Source organism: Cetorhinus maximus, chromosome 20 (genome assembly GCF_964194155.1).
Source record: "Cetorhinus maximus chromosome 20, sCetMax3.hap1.1, whole genome shotgun sequence".
Lineage (NCBI taxonomy): Eukaryota > Metazoa > Chordata > Chondrichthyes > Lamniformes > Cetorhinidae > Cetorhinus > Cetorhinus maximus.
In genome coordinates this window covers 20090128-20106228 of record NC_135898.1, presented here as the reverse complement: position 1 = coordinate 20106228, position 16101 = coordinate 20090128, and the positions used below count along the sequence as shown (strand labels likewise).

Genomic DNA, 16101 nt, shown 5'->3' with positions numbered 1-16101 from the left:
ATAAGTGATAACCCGAACATGCCCAACTCCCATTCGATAATTTAAATACAAATCTTCGGAATTTCTGGAAAAGGCGGGAGGTTTATCCCGCTCACCTCCGGCCATCCTGGCAGTCACATAATGGAGCAGCTGACTGGACCATAGGGATAAATCTTTATCCATTCATAAAGAACAGACCCAGACATGAAGTGAGGGGAAAAACTTAAGGAGGAGAAGAGTTTGGGGGTTCATAGGTTCAAAATCAACAATTCCTCGCAAGTGCCCTACACTTGTCGCACACCATATCCCCAATATTCATATATTCCACTTGAAAAGGGTGTTCCCGGAAAGGAACTGATTTAATTCACATTAGAATGTCTCCTGCTGGTCTCACTATTTACGACATTGTACTCCCTACTCCCCAAACCAGCTCATTTTGACACAAGAAAGCAATGGGTCAGGGATCCGATCCCAATCCCTGCGGGACCTCACCACACACTCCTCTCCAATCAGGAAAACATCCATTCACCCTGAAGACTCTCTGCCTTCTCAACCTTAACTCATTACATGCCCAAGTTACCCCCCGCCCCTTTCACACCATGTGTTTCGATTTTCTGAAAAAGTCTCACATGTGGCACTTTATTGAACGCCTTTTTCCTGCATGGCCTCCGCCAGCCCTCTCTGTGGTTCCAGCGCAGAACTAAATGTGCATTTCAGATGGCACCTTTTACATCCTCAAGAGGTCCCCAAGTCACCGGATTACTTTTGAAGAGTGGTGTTTGAAAGTGCCACCCAGTGCTCTCCCCATCGCCCCCCCAGTGCCAGCGCACACTCACGTCCGGTATAAAGGAAGGCTCCAACATTCCAGCCTCCAGCCGCTTGAAGTTGATGCATTTAAAAAACGGGTGTTCCTTCACCTCAGTGGCTCCCTCTGCTTTGCAACCGAGTCGTTGCTTTGGATCTTTGGTCAGTAACTGGAAAGACAAGGAATTTGGTCAAGCAAAGATAAACTGATTCACAAGAGGTGTGTCTGCCGCTTCACCCATGGGCTACCTATCAGCCCTGGCCAGGAAGGAGACCTGTCAATCCACATCTACCGATGGAGGTCAACGTTAATCTCCAGGGCCTTCCTCCTTCCTGCATTGGAAACAAGCCTTGTCGTGCCGTTTTCCACTTCACCTGCTCAAATCCGGGGAATTCCTTCCCTCCTACAGGGCAACACGGCTTTTCAAAGCGCATTTTTTTTTCTCAGTATTCATTCACGGGATGTGGGTGTCGCTGGCAAGGCCAGCGTTTGTTGCCCGCCCCTAATTGCCCTTGAATTGAACGGCTAGACCATTTCAGAGGGCATCAAGAGTCAACCACATGGCGAGAGCCACATGTAGGCCAGACCAGGTAAGGATGGCAGATTTCCTTCCCTGAGGGACATTAGTGAACCAGATGGGTTTTTAACCACATTGATAATTTCATGGTCACCATTGCTGAGATTAGGTATCAATTCCTGATTTGTTTTTATTAATTGAATTTTATTAATCGAATTTTATTAATTAAATTTAAAATGTCACCAGGGGCTTGAACTCGCGTACCCAGGGCATGAGCCTGGGCCTCTGGGTTATTTGTGCAGTGACATTACCACTAGTCACTGTCTGCCCTAGGACTTCTGTGCCTAAGAGGGCTCAAATTCGGAACACCTTTACCAGCCTGGTGAGGACATGGCATGACATCAGGCAACAGCCCTTGCAGACACGGGCTGCAGCGGTTCAAGAAGGCAGCTCACCACCACCTTCTCAAGGGAAACTAGGGATGGGCAATAAATGCTGGCCCAGCCAGCGAAGCCCACATCCCGTGAATGAATAAAATAAAGAAGCCAGGACCTGATGTTGCGGTGCCTCAGGTTGCTTCGTGACAATGTTGTCCACCTGTTGCCTCCTCCTCCTCCTGCTGCTTATTTCTCTCACGTTCCGCATCTTGGACCAGGTTTCAAAATAAAAATGACATTCTTTCCGACATGTTTCCCTCCCCATCTCGTCCCAAATGAGTCTGGGCGAGGTCAGAAATGCACTGCCAACAGGCTTGGGGAGCAGCAGCCTGTGTCTTACACCTCTGCTCTACACCCTGGGGGGGGCGATGGTGAGTCTAGTGTGGAGAAGCTCGTTCGAAGCGGAGGACAAGCTCGTCCATTTTCGACCCTCGACCAGTGACCTAGATGTCTGCTGTCCACAAGTACCTAGCTGGCATTCAGCTGGTCTTAACGCCACTGCAGGGTTTCCAAGAAGAACCATTAAACATCTAAATTCGAAGTGAAATCGACCAGTGTTTGGTCAGCTTGTCACTTAATCCTTGGGTTTGCTGCACATTAAAATGCAAGAGTGGATACCAACAAACAACCCCATTTTGAGCCCGGGGTAGAAACCTGAGGCTGGGGTCCCTATCGTCTCGTTCCACTCTTTCTTGAGGAAAATTGCAAATGGAGGAGGCAGTGGCACAGCGGTATTGTCACTGGGCTAGTATTCCAGAGACCCAGGGTAATGCCCTGGGGGATGAAAGCAAAACACCACGGATGCCGGAAATCGGAAACAAAAACAGAAAATGCTGGAAAAACTCAGCAGGTCTGGCAGCGTCCGTGGAGAGAGAAACAGAGTTAACGTTTCGAGTCCGTAAGATGCTTCCTCAGAACTGGGGACCTGGGTTCGAACCCCAGGTGGCAAAATTTGAACCCAATAAAAATCTGGAATTAAGATCTGATGGGGGACCATGAAAGGATTGCCGATTGTCATAAAAACCCATCTGGTTCACTAATGCCCTTTAGGGAGGGAAATCTGACGTCCTTACCCGGTCTGGCCTACATGTGACTCCAGACCCACAGCAATGTGATTGACTCTTGAATTTGAGCAAGGGCAATTAGGGATGGGCAATAAATGCTGGCCCAGACAGTAACACCCACAGCCCATGAAAAAAAGATTGACTAAACAGTGCTCAGTTTGAGTTCCAAAGAGCAACATATTGTGCTTCATTGGTCACCATCACTGAGACTAGCTTTCAATTCCAGGTTTACCCATCGGATTTAAGCTCCCTCAGGTGCCGTGATGGGATTTGAACCTCCGGCCTCACAGCATTAGTGTGGGCCTCTGGATTACCAGTGGCACCCCCACTATGCCAACATCAGCCCCTTCAAATTTGAGGAGTGCAGAACAAGGGCTAATAGAGTTACAGGATGGTGGCTACTGCAAGAAAAAGATTTGCCTGTGCGTGTAAATCCTTTGAGGTTCAGCTGAAGGCTGGATTTACCAGTCCGTTTCGAATGACTTGGCTTTCGAGCAGCTACCCGAAAGCATAAATATCCCAGCCTGCAACCAGCACAACACATGGCTCACCATCTGGCAGATGTGTTTGGTATCCTCGGTGAACTTGTCACAATACTCTTCCTCCTTCTCCTGCACCCTCTTCTCCACCTCTTCCCGCTTCACCCTCTCTTTGCGAGCCCGGAATGGCGAATGTCCGGCTGTCATCTCGTAAACCAGGCAGCCCAGCCCCCACCAGTCGGGGCTCACCGTGTACTGCTCGTTGTTTATCACCTCGGGGGCTTTGAAGGAAAGACAGGGAGCAGAGGTCAAACGCAACACACAAAACGCAACATATTTACCCCAAAATGAAGGTGCTTTCAGGCACCTCACCCTAACTCTAACCCTAATGCAGACTTCCAGAACAGGAGGAGGTCATTCAGGCTTCTGGGCCTTCTATGTCATTCAATACGTTTAATCTACCGCTCAAGGCCCACTTACTTGCCTCGTCTCCACATCGCTCGATATTATTACCAAAGGTTTATTCATCTCAATCTTTTAATTCTATCATTTCAAAGGATTATAATGGTGACTTTTGGAATACCCTCTGCTCAGTTCAACTGTGAAAATCTCTGCTGCCTATATCTTAATTTACACCAAGTCCCATTTTATCCATGACCCCTGTGCTCCCTGACCTACAATGGCTCCCAGACTGGCAACACCTCAAACACAAAATTCTCATCCTCCTTTTCAAACACCCCCATGGATTCACCCCTGCCATATCTCCTTAAACCCCTCCAGCCCCACAACCCTCCGAGATATCGGAGCCCTTCCAATCCTGGCTGCCTCGCCCCAGAGCCAGTGCCAATGCCCCAAGAGTCTGCAACACCACATCTGCATTTTCCCCTATCTTTGTGTTTCTATACTTGCTGGCATGTGGCACTGGGAGTAATCCTGAGATTATCACTTTTGAGGTCTCGTTCATTCATCCTTTTCAGAGCTCCCTGAATGTTTCCTGAAGGAGCTCAGCAGTCACCGAGAATTTGCATTAATTTCCCTGTCACAGTTCAGGCCTAGCAGCGACAAAAGCCTCAGGCTAAATTTGCTTTGGTGGGAGATCGATGCAGGAGAAGAGACAAGGCTCGAGTGTGAGAGTTTAGACGCTGGGGCAGAGTTGGACTTCAGAGTCAAACCATAACTCCTTCAAAATCACTTCTCACGTGCCTAAGAGCGGGGCTATTAGGAACCAACGGCAGATTTGAATCTCAAAATGGTCTTCGGTTGAAAGGAAGATCCTAGAATCCCCATGGGCTTCGAAACAAACTCAGTGAACAATCTCCGTGTAATGGGATTTTTTTTTTTAATGTGTAAGAATATCAACGAATAAATGGCTCCAGCCATATGTGTTCCCAGAAGGAAAAACAGTAAAAACTGGGAAATAATACTGGTCTGACTTGGTCTTGTATACCTTAAAATGGAACACCAGTAAAAACTGGGAAGAGAGAACTGGTCTGAACTGGTCTTGTATACCTTAAAATGGAACACCACTAAAACCTGGGAAATGAGAGGGCTGGTCTGAACTGTTTTTTTCTAACTGGTTTTGAACAGGTCTGCAGTTGCTAACTGGGATTGGGGCCTACTCACCCATGTATCCAACTGTTCCCACACGACCTCGGATACTTTCTCCCTCTGGTATCATCACTGCCAATCCCAAATCCGATAACCGAATGTGCCCTGTTCCAAAGTAAAAGCATACACAAGTGATTTGACGTTGGTGTCCGGTGACTCTGGGTGGCGCAGTCAATTGTCAGGCTTCCCCCGATAGTCTGAAACCCCAACGTTCTCCGATTGAGTCACAGCCTGCTTGTAAAGGTTCAAGTAAGCTGTCAAAGCCCTGCAAGGTCTCCACACACAAAGGAAAGAGGAACTCTTTGGGGCATTCTAATGGGGCAAAGCCAGGGTGTGTGGAGTTAGGTCACCGATTGACCATGATCTCAGTGAATGATGGTGGAACAGGCTCGATAGGCTGAATGGCCTCCTCCTGTTCCTACGTTCTTAAGCTTCTCGCTTCCTTTGCCGGCGGCATGGTGCTGAGTGCCCAGGGCACCATGGCAGGCCCTGCCCTGTCGACCCTGCAAACATTCCAGACCATCGACGGGACGGATCGGAACAATAAGGCACCCCCTTGTTTTGGATCATTTCCCCTTGGGAGTTGGGGGCCAGGAATGTGGGAATGGAAGGCTGGCACACAACAGTGAATTGCCAACCTCTGCAGTGCATATGCAGACTGTAATTTCTTCGCTCTCGAGGGGGAGTCATTTAAAACAGGAGCAAGGGGGCACTGACAGCACAAGCCATTTGAGCTCTGAGAGAGATGAGGATGGTGCCCACTCGTGGTCACAACTCAAACCGATGGCAGTCCCTCGCTTTATCGCAGTGTTTCAACCACTGCCACACAGGATCTGAGAGACAGTCTGGGGCTTTAGTCTACAGACAGGGTGGAAAAAACTTGTTGCCCATCCCCAATTGCCCTTGAACTGAGTGGCTTGCTCGGCCATTTCAGGGGGCAGTTAAGAGTCGACCACATTGCTGTGGGTCTGGAGTCACATGTAGGCCAGACCGGGTAAGGACAGTAAGGGTAGGGATTTCCTTCCCTAAAGGACATGTGTGAAGCAGATGGGTTTTTACAACAATGAATAATGGTTTCATGGTCACCATTACTGATTACCAGATTCATCAATTGAATTTAAATTCTACCGGTTGGTGGTGGGATTTGAGCTCATGTCCCCCAGAGCATTGGCCTGGGCCTCTGGATTACTCGTCCAGAGACATTACCACTATCTCCCCTGAATTAGCATTGCCAATGAAGAGGGCAGCCCAGCCCTGAGAGAACATGATTACAGTGAACATTATCTTCAAATCTGGATCTGTCCAAAGTCAGGTTTAGCTCCACTCCAGAATGGATTAGGGTCCAGTCACATTCCGACACCCAGACCAAGGGGGTAAAAACATTTGAAGTGTGGCTTAGTCTGCAACTGGACACATTTCTGCACCAGTAAAACACGACCCAGCAAAAAGCCTTGTACAGGAGACAATATCCCTGGCTCTCAGCTCTAACCCAGTAACTGAAACTTATACTGCTGTGCAGATAAACGAACGTTACCATCGCATTCACTTAGTTCACATAGTAAACAAGGCTCAAACAGCATTGCCTGGACAATTCCGCAGGGAGGGAACCCAACGAGGGAGGAAGAGGGAGAGAAAAAGTGGACAGCTCTCACTCATGTGGCCATACGTTAGTGACATCAATATTGTCAGGACAGGAAAGCAGTTTGATTGAGAGAAATGGGAGCAAGGTGGATCCAGTGGACATCATTTTATTTGTTCATGGGATATGGGCGTCGCTAAACCATCATTATTACCCATCCCTAGTTGCCCTAATTCAGAGGCCATTTAAGAGTCAACCACATTGCTGTGGATCTGGAGTCACACATAGACCAGACCAGTTAAGGATGGCAGATTTCCCAACAATGATCAGACTTTTAATTCCAGATTTTTATTGAATTCAAATTCCACCACCTGCTATGGGATTCGAAGCCAGGTCCCTAGAGCATTCCCCTGGGTTGCTGGATTACTAGTCCAGTGACAATACCACTACGCCATCACCTCCTCCATACAAGGAGGGGTAGCTGTGATCTCCAGTCAAACAAACCCCCGCTTTGCCTTTCCAAGGAGCCATCCCACTTTATCCAGGAAACCGCGTGCAACACTCACCATTGTCATCAAGAAGAATGTTCTCTGGCTTCAGGTCCCTGTGGGGGGGGTGAGAGAGGGGGAGAGAGGAAGCAGCAACATGAGATGGAGCCACACACAGCACATCCTTGCAGTCTCCGTGTGACTCGCCCGCTCAGCTTCAGTTGGCAGCCGTACAATTTAATGTTGACTGTTGGCAAACCACAAGACTGCCTGTAACTGGCCCATGTCCTCTGGGATTTGATTAACAACAGCAAGTCATGCCAAACTGCCTTGTTAAAGGCTATTTACTGAAACCTCTCTTAAATCTCTCTCAGTTGCTGGTGAAGAATCTTGATATATTTTATATTCTTCAAGGGCTACACAAGTCGAGTTCTTTTGAAGAGAGAAAAAAACGGCTACGCTTATTATTCCAGCAACCATTCTATTCAGATTGTCCTCGGCATGTTCCTTTGGGCATCTACCTGCTTCCTGGCACCACGGCAGGCAGGGAAGAGGGGTTGAGGCCACGATTAGATCAGCCATGATCTCTCCGAATGGTCGAGCAAGCTGGGAGTGGAGGGGGTGCAGGGGGTGGCTGAATGGCCTATTCCTGCTCCTATGACTAATGTTCTTACATCACTGCTCAGCTCAAAGAGCCTCAGAAAGCCAACAACGTCAAATCTTTTCACAAGAGTTTCAGGTGTCGAAGAAATGTCAGGATAACTTGCCTGTACAGCGGGAATCGGTTACAGGTCCAAAAGCACCAAGAGGCTGAAGGTGAAAGAGGGGTCACTAAGCATTCCCCCCCAACTCCCACCCCCAAAACTTTCAATTCATTATACATGTTTTGGCAGTTCATCCATGACTGCATTTCCCTCCGAGATTATTCGAAATTGGACAGATTCTGCATCCTTCCCATTCAATTAAATAATTATTAAATTGTTGAAAAAAAAGAGACATGCTGTTGAAGTTTTCCATTTTGCACTCATCAGGACAAATGCAAGACTGCCAAATTTCAAAGGGAGAAACAATTTATGTTACAGTCAGCACCCTTTCCTTATGCAGGATAAATGTTCCCTTTGAAATTTGGCGTTCTTACATTTTTTCTGATGCGTGCAAGATGAAAGCTTTAACAGAATGTCTCTTTTTTCAGCACCACTCAAGTTCTGTGCTATGAAATGACTAATAATGAAATTATTTTGCAAGCGGCAATGATCTTTAAGGATTGCAGATAATTTTGTGTCCAAATGCCAACAATCTCACCCTCATTAAGGAGCTCCTGTCCATCAGTGGTACTCTTCTCCGACCTCCATAGTTTGGTTGCAACATCAATAACTATCTTCTCCTATCTCTCTGATGAAGCCGGATTGAGACAGACAATCTCAAAGAGTTACGGAAACATTTTCTCAAAAGGTGTGTATGTAGGAAAACAGAGATCTTGGAGAGACCGGCATCATTTAAAATCTGCCTCTCTGTCAATAGTTGGGAGAGAATTTCTTCCAGGTTTACATAGGAACAGGAGAAGGCCATTCAGCCCATTGAGCCTGCCCTACCATTCAATATGATCATGGCTGATCGAATACTTCAATGCCTTTTACCTACATTATCCCAATAACCCTTTAAGTTATTGTTAATCAGAAATCTTTCAATCTTTACCTTAAACATAGTCAAAGACTGAGCTTCCATGGCCCTCTGGGGTAGAGAATTCCAAAGATTCATAACCCTCTGAGTAAAGAAGTTTCTCCTCATCTCGGTCCTAAGTGGCTTCCCCCTTATTTTGAAATTGTGTCCCTGGTTCTAGACTCCCAAACCAGGGTAAACATCTTACCTGCATCTACCATGTGTATTCCTTTAAGGGTTTTATAGGTTTCAATGAGATCACTTCTCATTCTTCGAAACTCTAGAGAATACAGGCCTAGTTTCCCCAATCTCTCTTCATAAGGCAGTCCCACCATCCCCGGAACAAATCTGGTGAGCCTTCGTTGCACTCCCTCTATGGCAATAATATCCTTTCTGAGGTAAGGGGACCAAAACTGCGCACAGTACTCCAGGTGTGGTCTAACCAAGCTTCTATACAATTGAAGCAAGATTTTGCTTCTCCTGTACTCAAATCTTCTTGTGGTAAGGGCTAACATTCCATTAGCCTTCCTAATTACCTGCTGCACCTGCATGTTAGCTTTCAGTGACTTAGGGACAAGGACCCCAGGTCCCTTTGTACATCTACACTTTCTAACCTCTTACCATTTAGGAAATACTCTGCACATCTGTTCCTTCTATCAAAGTGGAGAACCTCACATTTTTCCACATTATATTCCATCTGCCATGTTCTTGCCCACTCACTAAGTCTGTCCAAATCCTCCTGTAGCCACTTTACATCTTCCTCACAACACATTCCCGCTTAGCTTTGTATCATTCGGCGAACTTTGAAATATTACATTTGGTTCCCACATCCAAATCATTGACATATATTGTGAACAGCTGGGGCCCAAGTACTGATCCCTGCGGTACCTCACTAGTCACAGCCTGCCAACGTGAGAATGACCCATTTATTCCTATTCTCTGTTTTCTGCCTGTTAGCCCATCCTTAATCCATGTCAGTATATTGCCTCCTATCGCATGTGCTTTTATTTTGCTAATCAACCTCCTGTGGGGGACTTTATCAAAGGCCTCCTGAAAATCCAAGGATACTAGGTCTGTCGACTCTCCTTTACCAATTTTGTTAGTAACATCCTCAAAAAACTCCAAGTTCGTCAAAAAATTATTTCCCATTCACAAATCCACACTGACTATGCGCAATCAGATCATGATTATCCAAGTATCCATTTATCACAAACTTTATAATAGATTCTAGCATTTTCCCTGCTACTGATGTAAGGTTAACAGGTCTGTAGTTCCCTGTGTTGTCTCTCTCCCTCCCTCCTTAAATAGTGGCATTTGCTACCTTCAAATCTTCAGGAACCATTCCAGAATCTATAGAATTTTGGAAAATGATCACCAATGCATCCACTATCTCCATAGCAACCTCTTTCAACATTCTGGGATGCAGAACTTATCAACTTTCGGTCCCATTAATTTCTCCATTTCCTTCAACTCCTCATTCTCCCTAGTCCCTTGGATCTCTAAACCTGGGAGGTTTCCTGTATCTTCCTCAGTGAAAACAAACACAAAGTAATCATTTAGCTTCTCTGCCATTTTTCTATTCCCGATTATGAATAATGGACCCATATTTGTCTTAGCCAAATGCTTCCTTTTTACATACCAAATAAGCTTTTGCAGTCTGTTTTTATGTTTTTTGCTAGATTGCATTCATATTCTATTCTCCCTTTCTTTACCAGTTTCTTGGTCTTCCTTTGCTATATTCTAAAAACCTCCCAATCCTCAGGTTTATACTACTTCTGGCAACTTTATAAGCCTTTTCTTTTAATCTTATACAATCCTTAACTTCCTTTGTCAGTCATGGTTGACAGATTGGTTTTGGGTTTTTGCACCTTGAAGGAATGTATAGGTGCTGTAAGCTATGTAATACTTTTTTTTGAAGACTATCCATTGCCTATGTACAATCATACCTTTTAATGTAATGTCCCAATTGACCTCAGCCAATTTGTCCCTCATGTCTTCATAATTTCCTTTATTCAACTTTAGTACCCTTGCTTCAGTGTGAACTACCTCACTTTCAAACAACATGTAAAATTCTATCATATTGTGGTCACTCATCCCTAAAGGTTCTTTTACAACAAGATTATTAATTAGCCCTTTTTCATTACATAATACTAGATCTAAAATAGCCTGTCCTCTCGTTGGCTCCTCAACCTACTGCTCCAGAAAACCATCCCTAACATACTCCAGAAACTCGTCTTCCAGAGCATTAGTGCTCAATTGGAGGGTTAGGAATTGTTTCACTTTTCGTACCAATAAAGTCGATTATTTAATCAACTGGATTCCTTTTGTGCTAAACCCAGACTACAACGAGTGACCTTCACTCTCATCTCTTGCATGGAAACAGACTACGCTATATTATTGGATACACAGGGAATCAAAAGACGGATTTAAACTCCCTCCCGTTTCACGCTCCTGGAGTAAAATCAGGGCAGCGATCATAAAACTTCTTGCTCAACTCGACTCAAAGCCGAGTTAACAAGTCAGCCTGATGCATGGAGCCCTGACAGCTCAGCAAGCCTCAGTCACCTCAGGAGCGAGTGATTGTGTAGCAATGACTAACATGGAACACAAAATAAGTGGTTCATTCCCCCCCCCCCCGGGCAAGGTCTTGGCTAATCAGAGTCAAGCTGTCTGGTTTAAATTTAAAACAATGCTGGGCAGTTAACTGTCATTCACCATCAACTGGTGCATTCTCCACGGCAAATGCCTCTACCAATCAGAGTCCACTTGTCAACCAATCAGCACTTTCTTTTCATGCAGTATAAAGTTGTTGTTTCCCCTGGCACTGGTATTTTCTTGAGAATTGTTCTGATGAGTGTAAGGCAAAAAACTTCAACAAAAGAAAAGTCTTTTTTTCAGCAATAAGCTAACCATAGCTAGAAGAAGCAGGCGGGATTGAGCTATCTGAACAGGACAGCGCTTCAGGGCTGGTAACCTCTTGTTTGATTCAGCTCCATTACACCAACAACCGGTCGGGTTACCTTGTCCCAGTGTGAATCCAAGGACTGCAGCTTCACTTACCGGTATGCGATTCCCTCACGGTGGAGGTGATCCAAACCACAACAGATCTCAGCAGCATAAAAGACAACCCGCTCCTTCTCAAAGCCTGGGTTTCCCATGCTGTAGATGTGGAACTTTAAATCGCCGCCATTCATAATGGTCAGGACCAGGCACAGTGCGTCTTTCGTCTCAAATGCATATGCTAAACTCACCTGGAAAAGGAAAGTGTCAGTGAGCTGCACAGGGGCGCACAGGCATGACTGATAACCCATTCCTCTCACACGTACAGACGATCAACAGAATGACACATTCCAATCCCGGGAATAATCCGGTGACTAATCCGACCCTGGGAATAACTCGGTCACTAACACAATCCAGTCCCCAAATACCCAATCGTTAACCTGTGTGGTATTCACACACTAATCTGCGCAGTATCCAATTTATATAAGCCCCACTTCTGGTCATGTTGAAAGCTTTTATTTTGTGGTAGCGATCAACAGTAGGTAAATTCTATACTTACTACAAATCTACTGTTGACTTTTTCTAAAATTTGTTTCTCGTTCAATGCCATCGTCTCTCCTTTCCTTTTTTTAATTCTTTTCTTCTCGAGTTTCTTGCACGCGTACATCTTTCCAGTTGCTCGGACCTGGCAGGCACAGACCTTGGGTAAAGAGGTGTAGAATCAGCCCAATTCTGAGCATGTCATGTAATGAACAGAGACACAGAACCACAAGGACACCGAGGAAGAGATCACAAGCGCAAACTGTGGGGAGGAGAGAACTGCAGATGGAGCTGAATTCATCTCTTGGACACTCAAAACACCCAATATCAGCTGTACTGTCCCAGCATACAGTGAATAGTTTGGCCAAAGCATCACGCTGAAAGTACCAAATATAGGAACTGCAGTCAGGGGACACTGTTACACACAATGGACACTTGCGAACTCTGGGGAAGGCTTTAAATGCAGGGATATGAGTTACCATTAATTAGAAAAGAACGAAGGGTCTAGGGGGTGTCAGTTCACATTAAAGGCTGTGAGCCATCAGGGGTTGTCCCGAAACCAGTAAACAGAGAGAAGTATCGAGGCATTGAGTGGGATTTGGTGGTGATTGGCCAATTGGAAGCATGAGGGAGCGAGCGAGGTGAACTTGCTTTTTGGGATGGTCTTACACCCAGCACATTGGGCCCATGTGGAACTCCATCCCAGAGCACTGCCACCAACAGGTGCTTGGTGCTGGAGTGAGATATTTATAAAGTTTCTCTTTCCCAGCGTCACTCCTGAGCTGACTTCTCAGCTGGAACGCCACAGAGTTGGCAGTTCTTGTGTGTTCCCTACATTCTAACTGTCCGGGTCAGAGAGTTTGTTCAATTTGTCCTTAGGACGTGGGCATCGCTGGCCGGGCCTCCAAATATTCCCCATCCCTAATCACCCCTTAAGAAGGTGGTGGTGAGCTGCCTTCTTGAACCGCTGCAGTCCATGTGGTGTAGGTACACCCACAGTGCTGTTAGGGACCTGTTCCAGGATTTTGACCCAGTGACAGTGAAGGAACGGCAATATATTTCCAAGTCAGGATAGTGAGTGGTGTGGAGGGGAACCTCCAGCTGGTGCCCTGCTGTCCTTGTTCTTCGAGGTGATCGCATGTCCCCAGATATTAGTCAAGAGGCCTTTGCAGGGGCTGAGCCTCTGGCATCTCCGGTGCTTGGGTCCATATTGGGCGGTCCGGTTTTAATCTTATTGGGTGTTTTTTTGAAGCAGTTTGATACAACTGAGGGGTTTGCTGGACCATCTCAGGGGGCAGCCAAGGGTCAATCACACTGCTGTGGGTCTGGAGTCACATGTAGGCCAGGACGGGTAAGGACGGCAGATTTCACGTTCGTGAACCAGTTGGGTTTTACCGACAATCCGGTCATCGCTCCTGGTGAGCAGTTTTACATTCCTGATCCATTGAATTCAAATTCCCCAACAGCCGTGGTGGGATTGGAACACAGTTCTTGGGGTCATGGGTCAAAGGCTTCTGGGTTACACCCAGGAGGATAACCACTGCCTCCCCACTCCCTATTGTTGGAATAGCATGGCGTCAATCTGCCTTTGTTACCCCATCACTTTACTTGGTTCAGCCACACTACTGTAAAGTCCACAGGTGTACTGGGGCTGAGCTTTATTCTTACTCACCTCACCAAAGCCTCCTTTTCCCAATACCCTGTACTGTCTGAAAGTGTCTTTGGTAACGGCCTGCCTGGAGAGAGAGGAAAAAACAAGACAAATATCTGTCAGTCAGATTTGCAGCTTCCAAACAAATCTTTGTTTCCCCCCCTTCGAATCAAACAGAAGTGAGGATCTTTTGGAACTTGCTGTGCTCGCAAAGGGTCAAGGAGCGAGCGTGCCAATATAACCGGGTTCAATAAGCAAGTTAAATCCCGCCGTTTGCGTCTTCCTGGTTTGTGTTTTCACTTACCTGCGCTTTGAACTTAATATACAGCATCGCGTCAGCAATGTTCGCTCGTCCGTGGATTCTTCTCCCTCTCGCTTCTTTCCCCGGGGAGACAACAGCCATAACGGAGCGGAGGCCGGAATGGTTACAACTGAAGAGCAGCCCACACGAAGGGGCTAACACAGAAATGCCCGAATCTCGCTGCAATAATAGCTGCGTTCATTGTGACATCTTCACCAATGCATTGCTCAGAGGCTCCCCCATCTGTTGGATACAGGGGCTGCACCACAATTTAGAGGAGCGCGACTGGCCAAACCAATGCTCCTTGCGCATGGCTGGAACCGATTTAATTCAGCCCCAGGCAACAGCATCGTTATTGTTCACAGTTTCGCTGCTTGTGAGGTTTCATGGGAACGTAACCCCCACGAACAGTGAGACTTTACTGTGTCCATGTTCAATAGCACTGTGCCCAATGTAACCATGCCCAATATCACCCCGTCCAATATCACCGTATTCAATATTCCGGCGTTCAATATCCCCACACTTGAAATCACCACGTTCAATGTCGCCGCAGTCAATGTAACCATACCAATGTAGCCATGTTCAATATCGCCACATTAAATATCACTGTGCCAATGTAATCCGCCTGCAATGTAACTGTGTCAGTGTCACCGCGTTCAATATCACCGCGTTCAATGTCACCGCCTTCAATGTAACCACATTCAATGTCACTGTGTCAATGTAACCTTGCCACTGTAACCATTTTTAATATCACCGTGTCGATGTAACCATGCCAACGTAAGCATGTTCAATATCATCGCATTCAATATCACGGCATTGGTACCGTTATTCAAGAAGGGAGGAAGGGATAAACCAGGGAACTACAGGCCAGTCAGTCTAACCTTAGTGGTGGGGAAACTATTGGAAGCAACTCTGAGGGACAGAATTAATCTACACTTGGAGAGGCAAGGATTAATCAAGGACAGTCAGCATGGTTTTGTTAAGGGGAGGTCATGTCTGACCATTTGATCGAATTTTTCGAAGAGGTGACCAGGTGTGTAGATGAGGGCAATGCATTTGATGTAGTTTACTTGGACTTCAGCAGGACTTCTGATAAGGTCCCGCATGGGGCTGATAACAAAGTTAAGAGCCCATGGCATCCAAGGCAATTTGGCAAATTGGATCCGAATAGGCTGAATGGCAGGAAGCAGAGGGTGATGGTCGAGGGCTGTTTTTGTGACTGGGTGCCTGTGTCCAGTGGGATTCCACAGAGATCGGTGTTGGGTCCCTTGCTGTTTGTGGTATATTTAAATTATTTAGACTTGAATGTAGGAGGGTTGAGGTTATGCTGGAACTGTATAAAACGCTGGATAGGCCACAGCTAGAGTATTACGTGCAGTTCTGGAATCCACATTATAGGAAGGATGTGATTGCACTCGAGAGAGTGCAGAGGAGATTTACCAGGGTATTGCCTGGGCTGGAGAGTTTCAGTTATGAGGAGAGATTGGATAGACTGGGGTTATTTTCCCTGGAGCAGAGGAGATTGAGGGGGGGACATGGTTGAGGTGTATAAAATTATGAGGGGCATAGATAGGGTAGACAGGAAGGAACTTTTTCCCTTGGTGCCGGGATCAATAACCAGGGGGCATAGATTTAAGATAAGGGGCAGGAGGTTTAGAGGGGATGTGAGGAAGAATTTTTTCACCCAGAGGGTGGTGGGAATCTGGAACTCACTGCCTGAAAGGGTGGCAGAGGCAGAAACCCTCATAGCATTTAAAAAGTATTTGGATGTGCACTTGCGATGCCATGGCATACAAGGCTATGAGCCTAGTGCTTGAAAATGGGATTAGAATAGTTAGGTACTTGTTCGACTGGCGCCAACTCGATGGGTCTAAGGGCTGTTTTCTGTGCTGTAGACCTCTATGACTCTATGGCATTCAATAACACTGCATTCAATATCACCGCATTCAATATCACAGTGCTAATGTCACCATGTGCAATGTCATCATGTTCAA

General features: G+C 46.3%; 1 protein-coding gene across 5 annotated transcripts in view; it reads right to left on the bottom strand.

The window, feature by feature from the left end:
* grk5l (G protein-coupled receptor kinase 5 like) overlaps positions 1 to 16101 on the bottom strand; it is a 126844-nt gene that overhangs the window by 10274 nt on the left and 100469 nt on the right. For all 5 annotated transcript variants that reach the window (XM_078565668.1, XM_078565667.1, XM_078565670.1 and 2 more), the window contains 7 exons: positions 13828 to 13891; positions 12175 to 12315; positions 11676 to 11866; positions 7035 to 7072; positions 4905 to 4994; positions 3354 to 3562; positions 816 to 953 (listed from right to left, as the gene is read on the bottom strand). In XM_078565668.1, coding sequence (XP_078421794.1) covers positions 816 to 953; positions 3354 to 3562; positions 4905 to 4994; positions 7035 to 7072; positions 11676 to 11866; positions 12175 to 12315; positions 13828 to 13891 — 871 coding nt within the window. The remainder of the gene's footprint in view (positions 1 to 815; positions 954 to 3353; positions 3563 to 4904; positions 4995 to 7034; positions 7073 to 11675; positions 11867 to 12174; positions 12316 to 13827; positions 13892 to 16101) is intronic.